This window comes from Propithecus coquereli, unplaced genomic scaffold (genome assembly GCF_000956105.1).
Source record: "Propithecus coquereli isolate 6110/MARCELLA unplaced genomic scaffold, Pcoq_1.0 Scaffold507, whole genome shotgun sequence".
Lineage (NCBI taxonomy): Eukaryota > Metazoa > Chordata > Mammalia > Primates > Indriidae > Propithecus > Propithecus coquereli.
This window is the reverse complement of record NW_012150919.1, coordinates 1,133,778-1,155,414: the sequence shown is the minus strand read 5'-3', so window position 1 is coordinate 1,155,414 and position 21,637 is coordinate 1,133,778. Positions and strand designations below refer to the sequence as shown.

At 40.0% G+C, this 21,637-nt stretch overlaps 1 protein-coding gene across 1 annotated transcript in view; it reads right to left on the bottom strand.

Moving 5' to 3' along the window:
- ADAMTSL3 (ADAMTS-like 3) overlaps positions 1 to 21,637 on the bottom strand; it is a 291,707-nt gene that overhangs the window by 83,285 nt on the left and 186,785 nt on the right. Inside the window, exons 14-17 of the mRNA XM_012656530.1 lie at positions 20,873 to 21,020; positions 19,165 to 19,249; positions 6,633 to 6,919; positions 2,233 to 2,362 (exon numbers count right to left, since the gene is read on the bottom strand). Of these exons, the coding sequence (XP_012511984.1) occupies positions 2,233 to 2,362; positions 6,633 to 6,919; positions 19,165 to 19,249; positions 20,873 to 21,020 (650 nt within the window). The remainder of the gene's footprint in view (positions 1 to 2,232; positions 2,363 to 6,632; positions 6,920 to 19,164; positions 19,250 to 20,872; positions 21,021 to 21,637) is intronic.

The following is a 21,637-nucleotide window of genomic DNA, read 5'->3' as shown; positions in this document are numbered from 1 at the left end:
CGTAATCTTTTTAAAACGTAAACGTGATTTATCACCTCACTGCTCAAACCCTCCAATGGCTTCCCACTGACTGGCTGGGGGAAGAAATCCGACTGCTCACCACAACCCTTGCCGAGTCCGATCTCATCCATGACACACGGATTTCCTTTCTGTCCAGGTCCTGCACACACTGATCTTTTTCTTTCCTCGGGGCCTTTGCGCATAGCATTTCCCCTGCCCAGAACATTGTTTCCCCTACACTTGTCCTGGCCAGTTCCTACTTGTCTTTTGGGTTTCAATTGTGTAACTTCGTCAGAGAGGACTGCTCCCACCACCTGCACCAACCCCCACTCCCAGCCCCACCAGTCTGTTTTTCAGTCCTCATATTATTCTTGCTCTTGAGGCTTTGTTTATTTAACATCTGCCCCTGCCCCTGCCCCTGCCCCATCCCAAAACTAAGTTTAAGAAAACAGTTCACAGAACGACGTAGCACATAATTCCAATTTCATGGGAAAATATGTTGAGAAATAAAACTATGTTTCCCCCTCGCCGTGTCTGCCTGTGCCTTGCCCCTGCTCAGGCAGGTAGTCATCTGTTTCCATTTTCACTGCTCAGGGGAGGGAGGTGGCAGGGGAGGAAACCCCAGCTTTTCCAAAAATATCTAATTCGGTGGTGCCAACAGTAGAATAAGAGGAACTGAGAAACCAGGATAAGTAATCTGGATTACTAAGGTTTATACACTTAGCACGAGTGCCATTTCTCTAAAGATAAAAAGGTCATTCCACGTGGACATATAGCCAACACTACTCCCACACACTTGATGTTCCTGGAAAGCTCTGGACACACTTGACAAAGCAGATGTCCTGACCCCTCGTTAGATCAAACCTTCCTAAAACCCCTCCTACACATTGTCTCTTCTGCAATCAGTATCACAGCATGGATTATGTGGAATGCAGTCAGCCCGGGGGTGGGAGGTGGCCAGGAGGCAGATTTCCCTGTGCTGTGTCTGGACCTTGCCTTGCCCACCCAGGTGAGTCTGCAGCTAAGCACAGCAAGGTGGCTCTAACACCAGCCAAGAGGTCCCCAGTACTTCCTTAGGCTACAGTGGAAGTGAGAAAATACAGAAACGGCTATGAAACTCCATGCCCGTCTCATGGCAGGTGTGGTTTCCCCAACAACGAGGCACACATTCGAGCTGGCTTCCTCCTGAGACTGTGCAGGTAGAGAACGAGACTCACAGGGGAAGGATGCCCGTCTCCAGGGCGCACAGGGTCTGATTTCCTGCATAAACATACAATACACTTATTCTTACTCCAGCACGGCAGGAGGACACAAGAACATTCCTCAGTTACTTAAAGTCCTAGAAATAGCAGAACTCACCTTTAGCAAGTAAGATGGGCAATATCATTACTAAGAGGCAGAAGAGAGACTCTGGCAAAGACTGGGAACAGGCTCAGTTTTTGGCAACTAATACTTATCGCAGAAGAGTGTTCAAGATCATAAGGGTATGCGACAAAGGAAGGAAGGATCAGGGGCTAGATTCAGAAAGGTCTTTTGTGAGAAACCACGATGCTGAGTTATCCTCCTCTGTAGCCAGCAACGCCAGGGACGGGGGACATGAGAGAAACCTGCCACCCTTCCAACAAAATTCCCCAGCGGGGACTTAAACAAGGAAGCTGATTAACTTTTCAGCCAACCTTTCAGACCAAGGAGACCAAAAAAGAAGTCACTCTCACAAGTTCTTTGGGGCTGACTCCACTCTTCAGGCTGAGATCAGAGGCAAGTCAGCGGGAAAGGTAGAAACAGGTCAGGCGAGTTTGGTATCAAACAGATCAATCAGTCCTTTGACAAATAAGGATTAAGCACCTGCTGTGTACCAGTGTTACCTCCACCTCAGCTCCTGTGCTCTGTGACGGGACACTAGGGAAGGAAGTGCCCTTGAGACAGGGAGCAGAAAGAGAACAACTCTGCTGGCCTCACGGTTGTGCCAGCCAGCAGCAGGCCAGTTTACGTTCATTCAGGTTTGATGCAAACAAAAGTCAGACTAAAGAGCATTCGACAAGGCTGCATTTGAGCTTCTATGCAAGAATCTGGCTGGAGCAAGACTTAAACAGAGAAGAGAGAGCACCGGAGCAGGCATAGCTGATTTACCTGGGGTGAACCTGCAAGTCTCTACACACAGGTGGGTTTCTCTACAGGTGAGGTGTTACCACCCAGACATGGTGCATCCCAGGAGCACAAGACAGCACATACCTGGGGGGGCAGGGTTCTGTGTTACAGGCCTGGCTCATTGCTGGAGGACGGTGGACCATATCGCATAAGCTGTCATTGACCGTCTGCTGGGTCTGAATGTGTAAGCACACTGCAATGGCTTCTTGATGGCCTGAAGGTTGGAAAAAGGAAAAATGTCAAATGACGTAGAATCACTTATTATGGAACAAAAGAAAATAGGGTCTTGGGCCTCCTCATTCTTAGACCACTGCCTTTTGGACTATCATGCGGCTGCAGGCTGCATTTTGTGCCTAGGAGCAAACAACTTTGCATTGTCTGACGTCTCTTAGTCTTTGATATTCCCTCACTTACCTTTTAAACTCAGCCCCTCTATTCCCTCCACCCCAAACCTATTCACCTTGGGACGTTCAGGAGCATCCCGACCCCCACTCAGCCTTAGACTTCTCTGCATTCCAGATACACTCAAAGCAAGGTGTTTCTTCCAAACATATACAATAACTTCCCAAAGACGAATTTTCATATCAGCTGCTTTTTTCTATATCACTGCATATGTGCTAAATCTGGAATATCACTCTTTTCAAAATTTTCATTAGGGTTTGAGTTCCTGCTCACTATTACTATAATTAGTAATATTTCTATTGCTAGCAATAACTCCCTGTACAAAGTGCTATCAAACATATTAGTTGAGCCCAAAATAACCTGTGAGGTCGAAAGAATGATATCATTATCTCCATTTTATTAATTTAATATTAATAATAAGGAAACTGAGGTTTAGAGAGAACTTAAGGCAGCAAAAAAGTGGTAGATTCAAAACTAAAAATTACAGTCCCTGCCTCCTAACTCAGTGGTCTTTCTTTTGTCCTCTAGGGATTCCAAAATGCAAGACAGTCAAACTACTTCCCAAAGCAGCGACTGCTCCTCGTGCAAACATGAACTTTTACAGGCACATTTTTCCTCTGAGGCCAGATAGATCTGTCTGACCCCCAAACCCATGTTCTCAACCACTATTCTTTTTCCATTGAGACAAAAAAGAATTATTAGGAAATTAGAATCGAACAAAATATAAATCAAACTTTTGATTTAAAAAAAATCACATAGAAACCTTGAATAGCAACTTAACTATGCTATTTGAAATATGCAAATGTATTCATTTTCATGCAAGAATGTGTATTCTATTATGTTACAAGGTTGTGGTTCTTTTTCCAAATGCCATGTTTCAATTCAACCATTTTACAGTATTTAACAGGATGTGGTATTGGCCCAAAATACTTATACTATATATTTGTGACGTTCAGTTCTTTCCAATAAATTTCCTCCTGCTGTCTTCAGTTATAATTTTATGTTCCCGGCCATAGCAGGACGCAGTCTTAAATCTGCATGTATCTTCCATGAACTTTTAAAATAAACACTGCCTAACCTGAGATGTAAGAAGACATTACTACAACTTAAATTAACTCTCGTTCTTATTTGCAAATATCAAAATGTCCTTAGTTACCTTATGGGGGTTTAAATGTTTATTTTCTTGTAGGTTTCATTTTTTTTATATCTGAGAAAAATCCAATTATCTTTCAAATATATTTTAATTTGTAATAAGAAAAAATTAAAAAATAAGTTTACTTCATCTTATACTTAACAGAGTTTAGGTAATAATTACAACTATGCATTAAGAACATACAAAATAAATCAAATGTTGAAATTTTGGCATCATTTTTCAACAAATTGCTTTTGAAGCATGAAGCAACATCCTTTACTTCACATCTGACTTTTACAATGTTATCGTAAAAGGGTCATTTTTTTAGCCAAAAAAAAAAATATATATATATACATATATATAGTATATATATTTAGTCTCAACAAGAGATAAATTAACAATTAAAAGGTAAAATCACAGACTCTCAGAGGAGAAGCAAAGCCAATAAATGAGCTAATACATTCCTTTTTGTTGGTTTAGATTAGTTTGAGTTGGGTTTCTGTCATTTGCAAACAAGAGTCTTGACTAGTTCAACATGTCAAATAACGTAACACAATACACACAATGTAAGAAATACCTGGAGAAATGAACAAAATCTATAGTCAGAGTCTTTAATATGCCATCCAGTATTTAATATATTATGTTGTAAAATAAATATGGAACAATAAATTAAATAAGAAAATTATGTTGATTTAATAATCAAATTGCCTTGTGGCCTAGAAATAGATATAATATGCTGCTTTTAAGCATCCATGGAACATTAACAAACATTGATCCTCTCTTAGTCTATAAAGAAAAATGGGGGGCAAGGGCAACATACGTAACCTAAACATCTATACCCCCATAATAGGCTGAAATAAAAAAAAAAAAAACTGCAGTAAGTTCCAAGCCATAAATTATGCAGGTAACATTCTCTGGCTATAATATAGTCTGACTAAAAATGAATAATAAACCATTAAAGCCCCCACATCCACCCATTAGAATTTTTTAAAAGTCTTAGGACAAAGAATAAATAGATTACACATTATTTGTGGTGAGAAAATGGAGACTAGATGAACACCTCTAGAAAATAAATTTTAATATCCTTGTGAATGGATAACTTTTTTCCTGAACAAATCTAAATTATTGAATTTACTTAAACAGTAAGAACTCAGATTAAATATAATAATAAGTGGCAGGGGCATTTGAAAATGATATTAAAGATGGAGCCACAATACTCCCCCTTTTTTGCCCCCATGAGGGGAAAAAAAAAGGACTGGATTTAGACAGTTGTGGCCATCAGCTCTTTCAAACTTTTTGAACAGACAATTTCTATGATATAAACTATTTAAGATTATTTAAAGGTATAGAAAACTCCAATTCCTCTTACAAAACTACTATAACCCAATACCTACATCTACAAAAGGAAAAAATAGGCCCACTCCACACAGTGTTGCCTTATACATGCTATGTTATATATCGTGATGCTTTTTGTTTCAGAGATGCACATATACACAGACGCATGCCTAGGATCATATTGAGAAGAACAGTTAATATATATATTTTTCTCCCTGCTGATTAGCTGGTGTGATTGAGTGAGTACTACTGTAAATCCCCAGGTAATCAAAGAGAGGGATGTGTAGCATGTTATGGATCCGAAAAACAGTGCCCTGCTTGGTGTTGCAATGCAAGTTTTACAGCACTCCAAGTAGGTGCATTCTTTTTAGGAACTGGGTGAGGAGGCAGCTGGTAGAGATTAAGGATTGTTGAAAGCCATTTGGCCGTGTGAAGGGCATCATAAACGTCATTGGAGCCTGAGAGGAAGTGACCAATTATATCAAGAGTAGCTGGAAGAAACTATAGCTCAAGGCCTGTCATGATGTGAAGGGATTTGGAGAAAACAAAACAGCAATTGCTAATGTAGCGTGTCAGGAACACATCTCCTCAGGGAGTGTGCTAAAATGAGCCCACCATGGGCCAACTCGATTTTCATTCCCATTTCGCCATTTGCAGAAAGGTATTCTTATACTCCAACATGCAAAGAGAGTACACCTACACGCATCAATATCATTCATATGTATATATACACACATACATCCTAAATTAAATAGTAGCATATTGTCATCAGCAGTACAATAAAATAATACTACATCATGACCTCAAATATTTGTCCACTCGTCTATCAAATCACTCTCAGCAAATATTCACACACACAAAAACACAGAAACATTCAGACAGGAACTCCTTTTGTAAGTGTGTGAACTCACTGTTTTCATATCCACACCAGCCTTTTCCCTGCTAATTCCAATTAGCAGCCACCCCTGCAGATATTGACGGCTGAGCTCCACAACTGTGCTTTGAGCTTCATCCCTTCCCTCTTCTTAGAAAAGCTATCGATTACTTTGCCAACTTCTCACCCTAATGGGGTCAGCTGGCTACACAGCCACTCTCTAATCCTGACAGGGTTTCCTGGCTATGTATGTCACCCGATACCTACACAAACATAAGTCATGGTGACTAGTTTGCTCTGCACTGGTTGCTGGCCCGGTGTGTAGATATGAACCTAAAACATTTCTGAGGATGACTTCCGAGAGTTGCATCAGACACGGCAATTCCAGGCTACCTCAGTCTGTAAGACTAATTTATGCACATAATGGCTTCAGTTTATCCATTCTGCATTTTCCTATTATTCCATATTAACCAATGACCCCCTCCCCATCTCAGCTATGCAGACTCTTAGGCCAAAGGAACATACATTCATTTTTTGATCACGTCCCACTACTCTTTACCTTTCTAAAATAATCACTACAAAAAAATAAGAGAAAGAAAAAGCACAGTTTTCAGTTACTTGAATGACTTCACCTCTTTTAGACTTTTGCTCATTTTCATATTTTGGCTTACCTGACTTAGACATTTCTCAAACCATCAGCAACATGCAATATAACTGTCTCTCAAGCAAAGGTTCACATACCTCCCAAACATGTTGCCGTGCAAGGGGTGAAGCCGGCATACTCCCAGTCGTAAGTCATCTCGCTGTCCTCATGGAGAGGGACATCTCGCTCTTGGGAGGCTGGACTGTCATCACACGCTTCGAGGAGGCAGGGCCGTTCCGTGGGCGGCTTGGGGCCTTCACACTCCTCCTCGGGCAGTTCAGTCTCGGTCTGCGTGAACATGAGGAGCACACGGCACTTCACCTCTCGCACCTGAACACCTGGCCCACATGTGGCGCTGCAGGCTGACCAGGGTTCTGGAATGAACCTGGGGAAAACCAGGGAGCCACCAGAGAAGGACAATAATGGTCATTAAACATAGGCCAAAAAAGGAGGAGTGACAAGAATTCAACAAAGGCAAAAATAACCAGGTTCATTCAGAGGGGATGCACCACACTTGGAAGGCTATACTTTCGTTGATGGTCAATTACGCAGTTAACAAACTTTTAAATCTTATTAACAACAGGAAGAAGTCTTCACTAAAGAGATACTGTACTTTTGCATCCACTTTATACTTCAAATTCTATGCTATGACCTTTGCAAAAACATCATTACAAAGGTTTTAAGATTTAGTAATAAATAAACCATCATGTAGAGATAATTTCTAATCTGATTTCTTTTATAACATGGAGATTCTCACCAATATTTATTCAATAAATCCTTATTAAACTTATCCTTTGTAGTAGGCAGAGTGGTAATATACTGTCTCAATGTTTAGGAGCTAAATTGTAGGATAACTTAAATGCTTTTTACAGAGTAGATGAAGCTTTAATATTCTTATATGTTTAACATATAAATACAAGAAACTTCTGAATCTCCTGAAAATATAAAAGGTATTGCACAATCTGGTTGAACGCAACATTTATTGATTATCCTGAATTATTATCCACTAAATCAAAGGTCATCAAGCTGTGACCTGCAGGTCAAATCTGGCCCACCTGTTTTTGTATAGCCCATCAGCTAATTTTTACATTTTTAAATTGTTGAGGGGGGGAGGATAATATTTTGTGATATGTGAAAATTACATAAAATTCAAATTTTAGTGTCCATAATTAAAGTTTTACTGGAACACAGCCACGCTCATTTGTCCACCTGTCATCTATGGCTGCTTTTGTGCTACACAGCAGAGCTGAATATTTGTGAGAAAGACTGTCTGGCCTGCAAAGCCTGAAATATTTACTATCTGGTCCTTCGGTGAACCCCCACACTGAATTGAAAAACATAGACTCAGTAGGGACAGATACATTTAAGATACTCTGAAGCCACACTGTGTATCATGACATACTAATAAGTGACACAGGAGAAAGTGTTCAGTGACAGAATAGTAAGTTTTGAAAACTTCGGGTTCAATAATGTTCAATAGACTTATTCACTATAAATTTTTTCCAATGATATATGAATGTATACTACAAATCCTTAAGATAGGAATACTATGTGCAACATTTCATAAACCTAGGTGAATATAGACCCCATCCATGGGATAATGTACTTCTAAATAACTTAAGAAAATGCCGCTGAGATGTTTGTTTCAATTGCAGTTCCAAAGCCTAATGGTTCAAAACCTCAGAAAGACACGATCTCACAGGGTCATCCAACCTTCTTTCCCCAGGCAAGATTTCATCACAGTTGTCCACAACAGCACATCCCCTATCAGCAGAATGAAACACCATTGCTATATATGAGTCCCACAAAGAAATATCAATGAACACAAAACATCGTGTTCATTGTGCTGAAAATCATTAGTGGGGAACTCTATTCTCCAATCCTCATATTCCATGAGAGGGCTTGCTCAGCCCTCCCCCAGGAAGGATAATATTTGACACGTACTCTTTTCTTTCTTTGCTACTCTCATGGCAGAACTGGAAAGGGGACACTCCATATAATGAATAATATGCCGTCATTTAAAAGGATGTGGGTCTGTCTGTGTGAACTGATAAGGAAGAGTGTTCTCTTGAGAACTGTTAAGTGAAATAAGTATGGGGAAGTTCATATACCACAATCTCTTTTGTCTAAACACAAAAAAGGGTATAGCAGTGTGTATGTATACATAGCATATATTACATACTGTGTATACATATGTAGCATATATGTCTATATATGCTAGTTTGCGTATAGTTTCTCTTCTCTGGAAACAATTGCAAGCATCAAGAACTGGAGTGTTTTATACTTTTAAAAGGTTTAAATTTTCTAATCATGTGCATAATTTTTTCTCCTTTTTTTCTCCTTAGTAATGCAGACTTAAGATTTGGGAAGTAGATATTTTCACTGACATTGGACTTCTGTGTCTCGGTGATTGAGAATCCTGAGAGGAGATGGGGTCGGTGGGGAGGGTCCCTTCAACTCCCAACAGGGCAAAGGATGGTGAGACCCAGTGTTTTCCTGGGTTTCCTGTATGTTTAGAGTTGGTTTAAAAATGATCCTTTTAAAAGTCCTCTTAAAATTTAGATGACAGAGCTGTCCAAGACAATCATAAATGATTTTGGGGTGAAAAAAATGCACGGCAACTAAAAAATAATGCACAATTCAGCATGATTTTCTTCTTTGTGTTATTTTTTATTTAAATAAAAGATACTACAGTGTTCACACAATTTGGAAACTTGTCCCTCATACCCAGTAATTTGTTTTGTTTTTTATTCTTTCTTTTTTTTTTTTATTTCAGCATATTATGGGGGTAGATGTTTAGGTTATGTATGTTGCCCTTGCCCTCCCCACCCCAGTAATTTGTTTTAAGCGGAAAAAGAGGAATACATTAGAAGAGCCAAGTGTGGGCAATACATAACGAGAGGAACAGAGCATGTTCCCGACGTCTTTGCACAATGGAAGAATTTAAAAGACTATCAGTCTGTTAATGTGAGAGCTTAGCGATGAGATGATAAAACAACAGAGTAAGATGGAAAGCTGTGGAGCCGAGGAAACACACTGAAACATAACAACATTATCATGACAAATCTATTCCAACAAGTAATTCAGAACCAGGAAAAAAAAAGAAGAAGAAACATGGCTGAAGATCAAATTAATAACAGAGAGGCAAGACTTGGAAATGGACGCAGAGCTGACAGAGAGGCAGAGAGAAGCTATTGGAGCAATCAGAGCGGGGGAAGGAAGACAAAGGACACCTCTGGAGTGATGGGAAGTTCTGTGTCTCGAGCAGGACTAGGGTCTGAAGGGTAGACTCATCTGTCAAAACTCATCCATGGTGCACCTTAAACAGACACAGTTTATTGTATGTAAACTATGCCTCTACAAAATTGGTTTTTAAAAACATAATTTTTAGGGACAAAGTGAGAGAAAGAACCTGAGCAATCCAATATTGAAGGTAATTGGATTCTTCAAGTAGAGACTCCAACACGTGAAACAGAAACGGTGTTCAGAAGTGAAGTATGAAAAGTCACTAAAATATATCTGAAAGGGTACACTGTCTTCCTGGAAAAAGTGATAAAAATGATTAACATAAAAGCCTAGAGTCATAGGCAAAATATGGCCCCCCAATAGTCCCATGCCCTCACTGCTAGAATGTGTGACTATGTTACAATACATGGCAAAAGGGACTTCACAGGTGAGATGGGGAACAATTCTGGATTATCCCCATGGACAAATCTACTCACAGGCATCCTTACGGAGAGAGAAACTCCTCTGGCTGGAGTCAGAGAGACGCAGCGGCACGAGAAACAAGAGGGCTGGGGAGCATAGGAGGGACTCAACTGCTGTTTCAGGCTCAAAGGTAAGAGGCCAGGAGCCAAGGAATACAACTGGCCTTGAGAAATTGAGAGCAACCCGCCAGCCAACGGCCAGCAAGGAAATGGAGATCTCAGCTCCACAACTGTGCGGAACTGATTCTGCCAACTCCCAAATGAGCCTGGAAGTGGACGATGACCTAGAGGTTCTAGAAAAGACCTTAGGCTCAGAGGCACCTTGATTTTGGTCAAATGGGAACTGGAGTAAATCTGCTGGGCTTCTGACCTATGGAGCTGTGAGACAGGACATTCGTTTGTCTTGTATCACTAGGTTTGCTATCAGCAGCTGTCACAAACAAAGATGCCTGGCTAAAAATGAAAACCTTTGAGGATGAAGAAAGAACTGCATAGGCATCTTGGTACAAAAAACAAGTCTCCCATAAGAATAACAAGTTGGGTGGACCTCCAACGCACACAATATTCAAAACCAGAAAAAAAAATAGAATAAAATTTTGAAAGAGAGAATCTGAGTCCCAAGAATACTATGTCCAGTCAAATTGTTATCCAAATACAAAGGTAATAATTTTCTGTAAAATGGGAACAATAACAGTACCTACCTAATGGTGTTAGGGAGGATTAAATGAGATTATGTCAGAGTTAAAAGCTCACTAAATACAATAAAATAAAAATGGCAACATCTGACATTCATTGCATTGTTATTCTTGTGAGATACTATTCTTAGTGCTTCACAAAAATTTTATCGTTTACTCATAATAACAGGCCTGCCAGGAAGCACTATTATTCCCACTTTACACATGAGGAAACGGAGGTACAGAGCATCTGTCAAAGGTTACGCAGTACCTGGCAGCATTATTTTACACTGCCTCGGCAGGATCAGAAGTGAGATAAGCATTTTAAGATCACCCAGTATGACAGTAAAAGAATCCGAAGAAAATCTGACGATACTATTTTAGGGAATTTATTTTTTTATTTCCAGAATAAATAAACAAAATACCATCATACAATTGAAAAAAATGATTATCCAGCATAAAAAAGGAAAATGTAACATGTATTGCAGAAGAAAAACATATCTTAGAAAAAAATTTATTATCAGAAATGGAAGAAAACTTTATAGCACCTATTTAAAAATCACTGACAATAAAATTCAAGGAAACATCCTATAAAACAAAAGAAAAAGTGGGATTAGGAAGTTAAAACATAAATAAGAAAAAAATCTCTGGCTTGGTTGAGAGAAAAATGAAAAACATGTAAAAAATAATGTAAGGTTTATTTCTGGAATAAGAAAATTCTAGTGAACAGTATGGAAATACACTCGATGAGGAGGGCAAGTGTTTTTGTTTGAAAGGGAGGTGTGCTTCCAAAACACAGAGGAAAAAAGACAAAGATGTAAAAAAAAAAAAAGTCAAATATTAAAAGTAGGGAATAGATTCGATATGGATAATTGGCGAATACATAAATAAGAAACATAATTGAAAAAGAGGCATAAATATAATAGAAGAAAACTTTCATGCACTCAAGAAAGATCTGAATCTATGCCCTAAAAGCCTTCCCTGTTTATCAAAATTATTGAAAAGAAAATAATACTTGGATTTATTCTAAAGAAATACTCTAATTTTATATATACAGGAAAAAATATTATATCTAAGCAGAGAAATATCAGTTGCCAATAGAAGAAAAGGCAGTTTAGGATCAAATCTTTCCTCTTCAATGTTAAAAGACAGAAAACTCCAAAGTCACATTTTCACAGTTCTAAGAAAAGCAGAAAACAAGCTTGTAAAACAAGAGTTCATGCTTCTGCTCATCTGTGACATGCTTAATTACAAAGGGTCATAGAGATTATGCCATCTATATAACACAGTTGAAAATGTGCAAAGATAAACTCCAATTCAATGATAATTTAATTTAAAATGGAATTAAAATAATGTGTGATTTAAGAACTTGCAGTGAGAATGCTTTAAACACATAATTAATTCTAAATAACTACAGAAAATATGATATAGATGCAAATAAAATGATAGTTTTTTTGAAAAACAAAATGCATAGAATAACCATGATTTACTACTAATTATTGTTGCTCCAAATACCAGAATTTAGTAACAAAAATCAGAAGGTTTGAGAAAATAGGTTGAGGATAAAGAAAACCATGCCAATTTATTCATTTTATAAGATAAAGAAGTCAAAAGAAATGGCATCATTCTTGATGTTTATCATAAAAATTATATAGAATTGAGTATGTTAAAAGTGAAATTATAACAGGTAAAGCTCCTGTTATTGTAGAAAACAAACCAAGATCATAAAGATCATGTGGGACAACATCAGAATCAACAAGGAAACACTTAAAATGGAGACCAGAACTATCAGTAATGATAACTAATTTAAATGGATTAAATTCTTTTTGAAACTTATAGAAGATAAAAATAAAATGGACTGACTTCAGAAATGTAAGAAGAATAGGGATAAATAAAATGAGATAAGAAAAGTACAAATGAAAATAAAGGGAAAGAGCAAAAAGGCAGGTGTCAATATTAGGAGAGAGCAGAATAGACAAAATTACCATTATTTGAAGATGACATAGTAAGTATGAAAAACAGTAAAATTAACTGAAAATGTCTGGAAAAAATAAGATAGTTCAATAAAGTAGTCTACAACTAAATATATGTGTATATATAGATATAAATGGATACATCCATCCTAAAATAACCCATTTCCCCAGAATTCAGCAAACAGTGTTAGCTTCCAGGTACTATGCCAAGCATACTATATATATTATTTAATATAATTTGCACAACAATCTTATGAATAAGTATCATTATTTTCCTAATTTTATAGATGAGAAAAAATAAGTCTTTAAAAGTATTAAAAAAATGCCTAAGTTCTGTGGGCTTGTAAATAAAAACTTTATAAGAAATATACATTATACTGAAGGGATCCTAACCCCAAAGATCTGAATAAATGGAGAAGACACCACATGTCCCTGAAGGGAAAACTAGAAATTATAAAGATGTTTGTTCTCCCTCAATTAATTTAGAACAAATGTAGCTCCAATCCAAACCTCTGAAGCAATTTTTGGGGAGAGTTGGAAACAGACAATATAACCCTAAAGTTTTATGGAAGGTTAGGTGAGAACAGTCAAGAAGGTTTTCGAAAGGATTAACAGATCAGAGTAACTTGCACAGCCTCACAGACAAAAATATTAAAAAGATACAGTAATGAAAATAATATGGTACTGGCACTGGGCTATTTGTACAGTAATGCATTTTAAAACCAAAGTGGATAGTTTAGATGATTCAATAGATAGTGTTAAGGCAATTGGTTAATCATTTGGAAAAAACTAAGTTACATTGATATTATATATCACATGTCAAAGTAAATTCCCCATGGATCGATGTTAGGTGTAAAACATGAAACCATAAAAAATACTAGAAAACAGCATTCTTTTAAAGAAGGGAAATTCCCACTGTTGAAAGTGTGGGCTGGGGAAGTCACTATGATTCAGTGGCTAAAATTAAACACCTTCAACGTGCCTACCTTCTGCCCAGAACCCTACTCCAGCAGTATGTCCTGATGAGACAATCACAGAGCTGCAATTTGGGATTTGCTGCAGTTTTATTTATCATAGTGAGTAATTAGAAACAAACTGCAGACAACCAGAGGGATCTTTCTAAAAAGTAATTGTGATTACATCACTTCCCAGGTTAAAATCCTTGAATGGCTCCACTGCCTCCAGATAAAGTCCAGGTTCCTTAATCAACGGTGGCAGAGGCCCCAGACTGCATGTTTCTGCAGATGCATTCTTGCTGCCGTCACTCCCCTCCCCATCCTCCAGACACTCAGACCACCCAGCAACCAGTGTGGCCCACACGGGCCAGCGAGCCTGCCCACGAGCCTCTATTCCAAATGTCTGACATGCTGTTCCTCTGACATCTTAGGACATCTTAGGATCTTAGTTCTGGTACCTCTCTCCCAGGAAGCCTTCCCTGACCTCTAACAACATACCATGATGTAACTACAATACATTGCAACCTTACGATGCCATGCCATCCCATAATGTAGTCACTCACTTCTCAGTCTACTGCATTGGACTGACCCAAGGATGGGTGAGACAGTTCAGCTCGGGTCATCTGACATGTACTTGAACTCTTTCTAGTATCACATGCCGTAGGATGACCATCTACCACTTGACAGTGCTGAATCGTTGAGAACAATTGCTTAATCCTCCTTTGCCTTGGTTTCCTCAGCCCCCAAACTAAGATAGTACGAACGCCTCCTCATAGGGTTGATACAAGAATTAAATGAATTAATCCACGTAGAACTCTCAGGACAGAGTCTGGCACCAAACAAGTCCTCCACATTATTAACAGTTGTTATTACTGTATCTGTTAGTAAAACAGATGCCTGAAATAAAACCTGATTTAGCAAACACCATTTCCTCAACTGGAGAAGCCAAAATAGCAGTGAAGAAAACACAGAGTGCGCTAAGTCTATCCTATTTCCTTAGTTTTCGTATATGAAAACAGGAGAGAAGGCAGCAAGTTTGCCAAAGTGTTGAGAATCCCATAGAAGCAAACGAAGAGGCTCCAGGGAGGGACTTTTAGAACAACGATGAACTGTATCAATTGTCAACACATTCCGCAGCTGAAAGCTAAGAAGGTCAGCGCTGTAGTTCCCTTGGCTTAGCATTATAAGCTGTGATTTTTATTTTCCTAATTTAAAAAAAGAAAGAGAAAAAAAGCCTTTTGAACATCCGCTCCCTGTGTAAATTCAGAGCTTGGGCCATGGCAAACCACAGAGCAGAAATGTTTATCTTCTCCAGGCTGGCTTGGCAGGCCCTGCTGGAGGGGTTTGAGATACAGCTGTGTTCATCTTCTACTCACTGTCAACACGCAAGCATCCCAACCACAAAAGACAGCGGTAATAAAAGGATGCGCTGGAAGCTAAGATACGCTGCGGTTTTGTTTGGAAATTGAGGGAGTGAACAGTCAGGAGTAGTGGCAGGAAACTATAAACTTCACACTAGACAGCCAAGAACAGGCCAGAAACTGCCAGGCAGTGTGAATTCTACAGGAAAATTGCAGAGACCACAGAGGGAGACAGGGCAGAGGTGGGATGAGGCAGCCTCTCGGGCCAGGGAACAGGTGCTGCCAGTTCCGTCCTCCGTGCTGAGGAGAAAAGGGTGGTGTCCTCCGGGAGTAAAGAACGTACTAGCTTTGCTCCATGGATAACAGGAGGAAGAAACCCCCAGAAAAAGTCAAGTGGGGGTGACAGAAAATGCAGCCTTAGAATGAACATGGGGCCTGAACCCGCTGTAGTTTATATCATCCATTTCTAAGTCAATAACAGGAATGGTATTTTCTGACCTTGAAAGGGCCCTTACAGATTATCTGATCCAGTGGTCCCCAAACTTGGATGCAACCCCTCCCCCACGTCACCTGGGGTGCTTGTTAGAAACACTGGTGACTGAAATGGAAGGTGACCAGGGGCTGGGAGGAGGGCGGTAGTGAGGAATTACTGTTTAATGGGCACTGAGTTTATGTCCGGGAGGATGAAACAGTCGTGGAGATGGATGGTGATGACGGTTGCACAACATTAATGTATTTAGTGTCACAGAACCGCACACTTTAAAATGGTTAAAATGGTAAATTTTACGTATATCTTACCACAATAAAAAAAAAAATAATAACCTGGCAAAGCCCAAGGGAAAAAAATGCTGGTTATGGGGCCCCTCCCAGAAATCACCCCTTTTTAAAAGGCACCACAGTGATTCTGATAGCAGTGATATGAGCACTATGCTCTAAAAATGGTATTTTGGTTATTAAGAAATGACTTCTCTCTCAGAGATACACACTGGAGAATTCAGGAGTGAAATGATACGCTGTGTTCACTCCAAGACTGATCGGGGCAGGGATGGTGTCAGTGGTTTAGATGAAACAAGAGTTGGTAACTCTTGATGCTGGGGATGGACACACAGGGGATCCTTATAGTTTTCTCCTTTTTGAAATAGGTTTGAAATTTTCTGATTTAAAAAAAGTTTAAAGAAAGACTTAGCCAGGTAGGGGCCGTTCCCAACCTAGAGGGGAGTGTGCAGGCAGGGGTGGAGGTGAGTGGCAGCCTGTTGCAGGCAAGGGACAGCCACCAGGTCACTATGGCTGGAGGGGCCCATTCAAGGCAAAGAAAGGAAGTGGCCAGAGATGGGGCTGGGCAGGAAGGGTGATGTCCCACAACGTCCCACTGGCCTTGTGAATAAGCATAAACCTTTGGGTGCTGGGGAAACATCGGGATGTTCTGAACGTTGAAAAGAGAATCAGATTTGTGCCCTAGCTGCATCACTGTGGTGGCTGTGTGGATTTGAAGGGGGCAGGTGAGGATTAGAGAGCTTTTGTAGCTGTGCTGGTCAGTGATTTCAGGACCTGGACAGGATGGTAGTCGGGATGGAGAGAAGGAGCTAGAACCAAGAAAGATTTTAGCAAATACAAGTGGTTAATCGCATGTAAGGGAAGAATGAGAAAGAGGCAAGAATGACTCCAGGCTCTTAGTCCAGGGAACTGGACAGACAGCAGTGCTGAAAACCAAGACCCGACATGCAGCAGGATTAGCAGCTGCTGCATAGCTGTCTTCTGAGAATGGCGGATCCTGGGAGGACTCAACATTCTCTAGACTGAAAACTCTACGACTTTCCTTGCATGACAACCACACGCTCCCTCTCAGCTGCTCAAATCTCTTTCTTTCTATAGATTCCTTCCTTTACAGGACACTAGGAGATCAGAGTTGAGGGAGAAGGTTCTAGTAGCATTTAGCCTAATTCCTTCCTTCTCGAGTTGGGAGGTCTAGAGATGTTAATTAATTTGTCTAAAATCCTAATCATTTTTTCAATATGTTTAAGGTTGCCCTGACTTCAAAAGGAAAGACAACACGTACGTACACACAACCTTTTCTATCAGCTTACTACCAACCTCTACTCCGTCTTCAGTAGTCAAATCCCACGGCCCCTTTTCCTTCTTATCTAGAAATTCATTTCTTAAATCTCCACAATGTTTCCTCTTCCACCCTTTAACTGTCACTACTCTAAAATTAACCAAAAAAGCCTCTCTTGCCAACCAAACCAGCCTTTCCTCACCCCTCATGGTGTATCCTGTCTTTCTGTGCGATGTGAATTCTATGTGCCACTCGCCTCCTTAAACCCTTTTTCAGCTCCCTGGTCTCTGTAATGACGAGTCTCCTGGGTCTCACTCCTTCCTCTCTCCTCTGCCTCATTCCATCACCACCTGCCTCTTCCGAGTCTCCTTCCTCCTCTAGCTCTCTGAGCTTCCAACACTCTCCTCTTTGTATTCAGTCTCTGGGGCCGTTCACCCTCGTGGCGTCTACGGTTACTTCTGCGGCCATACCCAGGCCTGATGGCAGTCCACGTGGAAAAGGCTGTGACGTGCCAGCTCTGTTGGCCCATGTCTCCAGCAGCATGGCGCCTTCTCAAGAAGTAACCCACACTCCCTGGGGCTCACTGCTGGGCTGCACCACAGTGACGGGGAGACTGACCAACGACTGTGCTCTGGAAGAGCAATGCGGTTGGTGTTCATGCCTCCTCAGACCCTGCTCAGGGTTTAAGGGATCTCAAAATAGCAGTGCATGAAAATGCTGAAAAGGTTAAGGATGATGAACTCGGAAAAGACAGAGCTCTCGGGATCCATGACAGCTTTCTTGAAATTTGTGAAAACTCATCACACGGGATAGGGTGCAGATGTGTTTTTTCTCTTTCAGAGAACAGAAATTCGGAGGTACATTTTGTCTCTACAGCAGAAAATTTCTTGCAAATAACTCAGGTTGTTCCACACAAGTGCGAGTCGTCTCTTAATGCAGTGAACTCTGCCCATTGCTGAAGGTGCTGAAGAAGAAATGTCTGCTCTGAAAGGGAAATTGGCCAGATGGCGGCTGAGATCCCCTTTCTTCTAGTGTTCTGTGGATTGCTCTCTTTGCAGATAGCTGTCAGCAGCACAGGCTTAACGGGCTCAACAGGGAATCAGCTGTTCTGTCCAATTACGTGAGTCTATCCTTGGTGTTGTTCTTCTTGCAGACTCCTGGACTGGAAAGCTCAAAGCACCTTTGATTCCTTGCTCTCTTTTGGTCCCTATATCTCTGCCTCCAGGTTCCCGCTTTGATTTGCTCTTGATTCTTAATTTCCACTGATGCCCTTGCAACCTAGACCTGTCAAATCATATGTGGATGGTAGTCACTGGATTTCTGAGTTGGAATAAACCCTGGAGAGAACAAGCCCCAATGTATTCCTTTTCTTGGTAAGGTGAATAAGACGCATAAAAATTAAAGACTTAAAATTTAAAGACTAATTTAAAATTAAAGGTTTTGTAGTTACTAGGGGTGGTTCTAAGCTCTGATACTCACAGTACTATGTTCTTTGCATGTCCCCACACCATAGCGGTCCCAGGCTTTCTCAGGCCACGAATGCATTTCATGGCCATGACCTGACCATGGAAGGATTGGTTTATTTGTATAATACTGCGATGGTCCTTAGTCAAATCACATGTATTAATCTAGAAATTATCCCCAGTCTTCTAAGTGTAACAGACCACTGGGTCTGCTTTTCGTTAAATAACAAGTTCTTTTCTGTGCTTCTCACAGACGCTGCCAGAGTAGGACTGCTGAATTGTGAAATAAAGAAAAATTCTAGCCAGCTCAAGCTCTCTAGAGTCTGGAAATCCAGGTCATTTGGATACTAAATGTATCATTGTACTCCAGTGAGTACAAAAATTGTATATATCATGTTAACTGGCTATGCCCTGATTATTCCCATAAAAGGTCCTGGACTCACGTTGGTTCTTCTGTTGCTATTCTGGTCTCTTCTAGCTCTTGTGCTTGTTTCAGCCAAGGTAATTTAGCTTCCACTGGACTTTTTTCTAAGAAAAAGGAATATAAACAACAAGCTTAATTACTATTAATCGTTAAGGAGTTGGGTCCATGATTATATTGGGTGAAGATTTCATTAGTAAAGAGGTCATGTTTTTCAAAGGCAAGTTGAGTTCTTTTAGCACAGTACATTAGGTGGCTTCTGGAATGAATAAAAATTTCTGCCATATTTTTAAAAATTAACACATTATCGAAATGCAACCAAAAGGATCCCTTGATACAGTTGAATATGTTCTCCGAGTTAACATAAAAATGCCTTTCTGTTGTTTGCACATTAAAGCTCTTACTTCAACCGTATCAACTTGACTTCTTTTGCCACAAATTTTGCCCACTGGATGCAGAAATTACAAAAGAAAAGCAAATAACACGGGGGTTGAGAACTTTGGGAGAGAGTCCGTGTTAAGTTTCCTCAAACTTTTACTGTTGTTGTCGTTGTTGAGGGGGATAAGTACCAATCACACCTGGCCCACATGCAGGAGCTAATCCATTCCCCTTTCTCTCCTTGGAAGACCCCTTAGTCAGAGACAATCTAGCTATGCAGTGAGAAAGGGAATACTTTGGGGCTGCTTCAGGGAAATTACAGATGCTACAAAAGTGACTTTGAAAGTATCCTCAAGTGCAGAAGGAAGGGGGAAAGGCTTCACTGACGGAGTTATGTACTTGTCTTGGCAACAAGGGATTTTTCTGCAAGATAGATACAGTCTGACAAATATTTGTTGAATGGTTAATTATGAGGCTATTTGTATGGATAATGAACCCAGAAATAACAAAGGAGTATTTTACCATCCTCTCGAAAGTACCAAGGAAGAGTCCTTCTATAATAGTAATAGGTGGGAATCATCTTTTTTTCCATTTCAGGAAGGAAGGTGCTTGTCATGAGGATTGGTAACACCTTGCTAACTTATATATGAATAATGTGCACAGAGGGGGGCACATATTAGAGAGATGATGCCAGGTCTTCCTGCCCATGGGTGTTACCCATTTTGCTAATTCGTGGAACAAATGGGAACTACAGGAGAAATCATAAATGCCTCCACAGACCTAGGAAGTCTTCATTCATTCCATAAAAATGACATCCTTCCTGCCTCAAGAAACCTACCCTCCAGGGAAGAGGTGTGTATCATACAAAGTTCTGCGGGAACAGAGAAGAACAAGGACCTTGGGAGAAGAGAATAACCTTCTCCTGCACCTCTTCCCTCCCTTCTTTCTCTTCCTCATTCTCCTTTTCCTTCCCATCGTTCTTTTCCCCCTCCTCCCTATCCTTCTTCTTTTTCTTAAAGGCACTGCTTCAGATTATTAAAGGGACTTTAATTTAAGACTTCAGTCTTAAAGGGACTGCTTCAGATTATTTTCTGTCCACCAAGAAATGTTAGTACAAGCCTGGACAGACGGGAGCTCTTCTACATGTACTGAATCAACAGGAGCTCGGTTTTTCCCTCCAGGAAATAAACCCCACATGCCCAACTTCTCTACCTAAGTGCACAGGTCTCACAATCTACCAATACAATAATTTTCATAGCAAAGCTATGGAAGTGAAATGGAAGTGCTGCCATATCAGAATGAGAGCTGAAAAATACCATTTGATTTGAATTAAAAACACACCACACACTTACCTTTTGGTTTATAACACGGGATGGGAATGACACATTCCTCCTTGATATGCAACTTCAGCTGTGGGTTGCAGCCTCCAACGTGCTGTCCACGGTGGTTGATACACAGAACCACCCGGTAACGCAACCCTCGGCCACAAGTCACTGTGCACTTCAAAGAAGGAAAGAGAAGCCAACGAATTTCTTTTTCATCAAGAGATCCACAAAGGCATTATTCTATCACATGCAAAGGAGAGCGTAAAACACCCCATAAAACACCTTTAGACAAATATTATGCAAGGAGGGGTGTGGAGGCTGATTTTCTGTGATACTTGTGTTTCCGGGCCCCTTTCTTGCATAATCTCCTTCCAATTCTCAATTCAAAAAGTATTGAAGATGAGATCACAGTGCAAGAAAAACAGAAATGACCTGAAATCTTGCTGCTCAAATACGAAAGAAACTTGGTATAGGTATTCTGAAATCAGAATAAAAATGTACATGAAATTACCCAAAACAATTTATGAAACTGAAAGAAAACTTCCAAACTATCAATAAAAAATAAAATAAAATTTCAGTCAACCACGCCAGAAGGTCTTTCTGTTCTGTCTATAGAAATTGATCTTGAAAAACTGTTGTCATATGAAGAAGCCATCAAACAATATAGGAAAACATACTATAGATGTATCAGGCAGTTAAAATTAAAAAACATATATTATGCTACTTTTTCTGAAATTTTGTGAAGTTTGTGTTGTCAGCATTTTTATTCTTGAGTTATTTGTTTAAGATTTG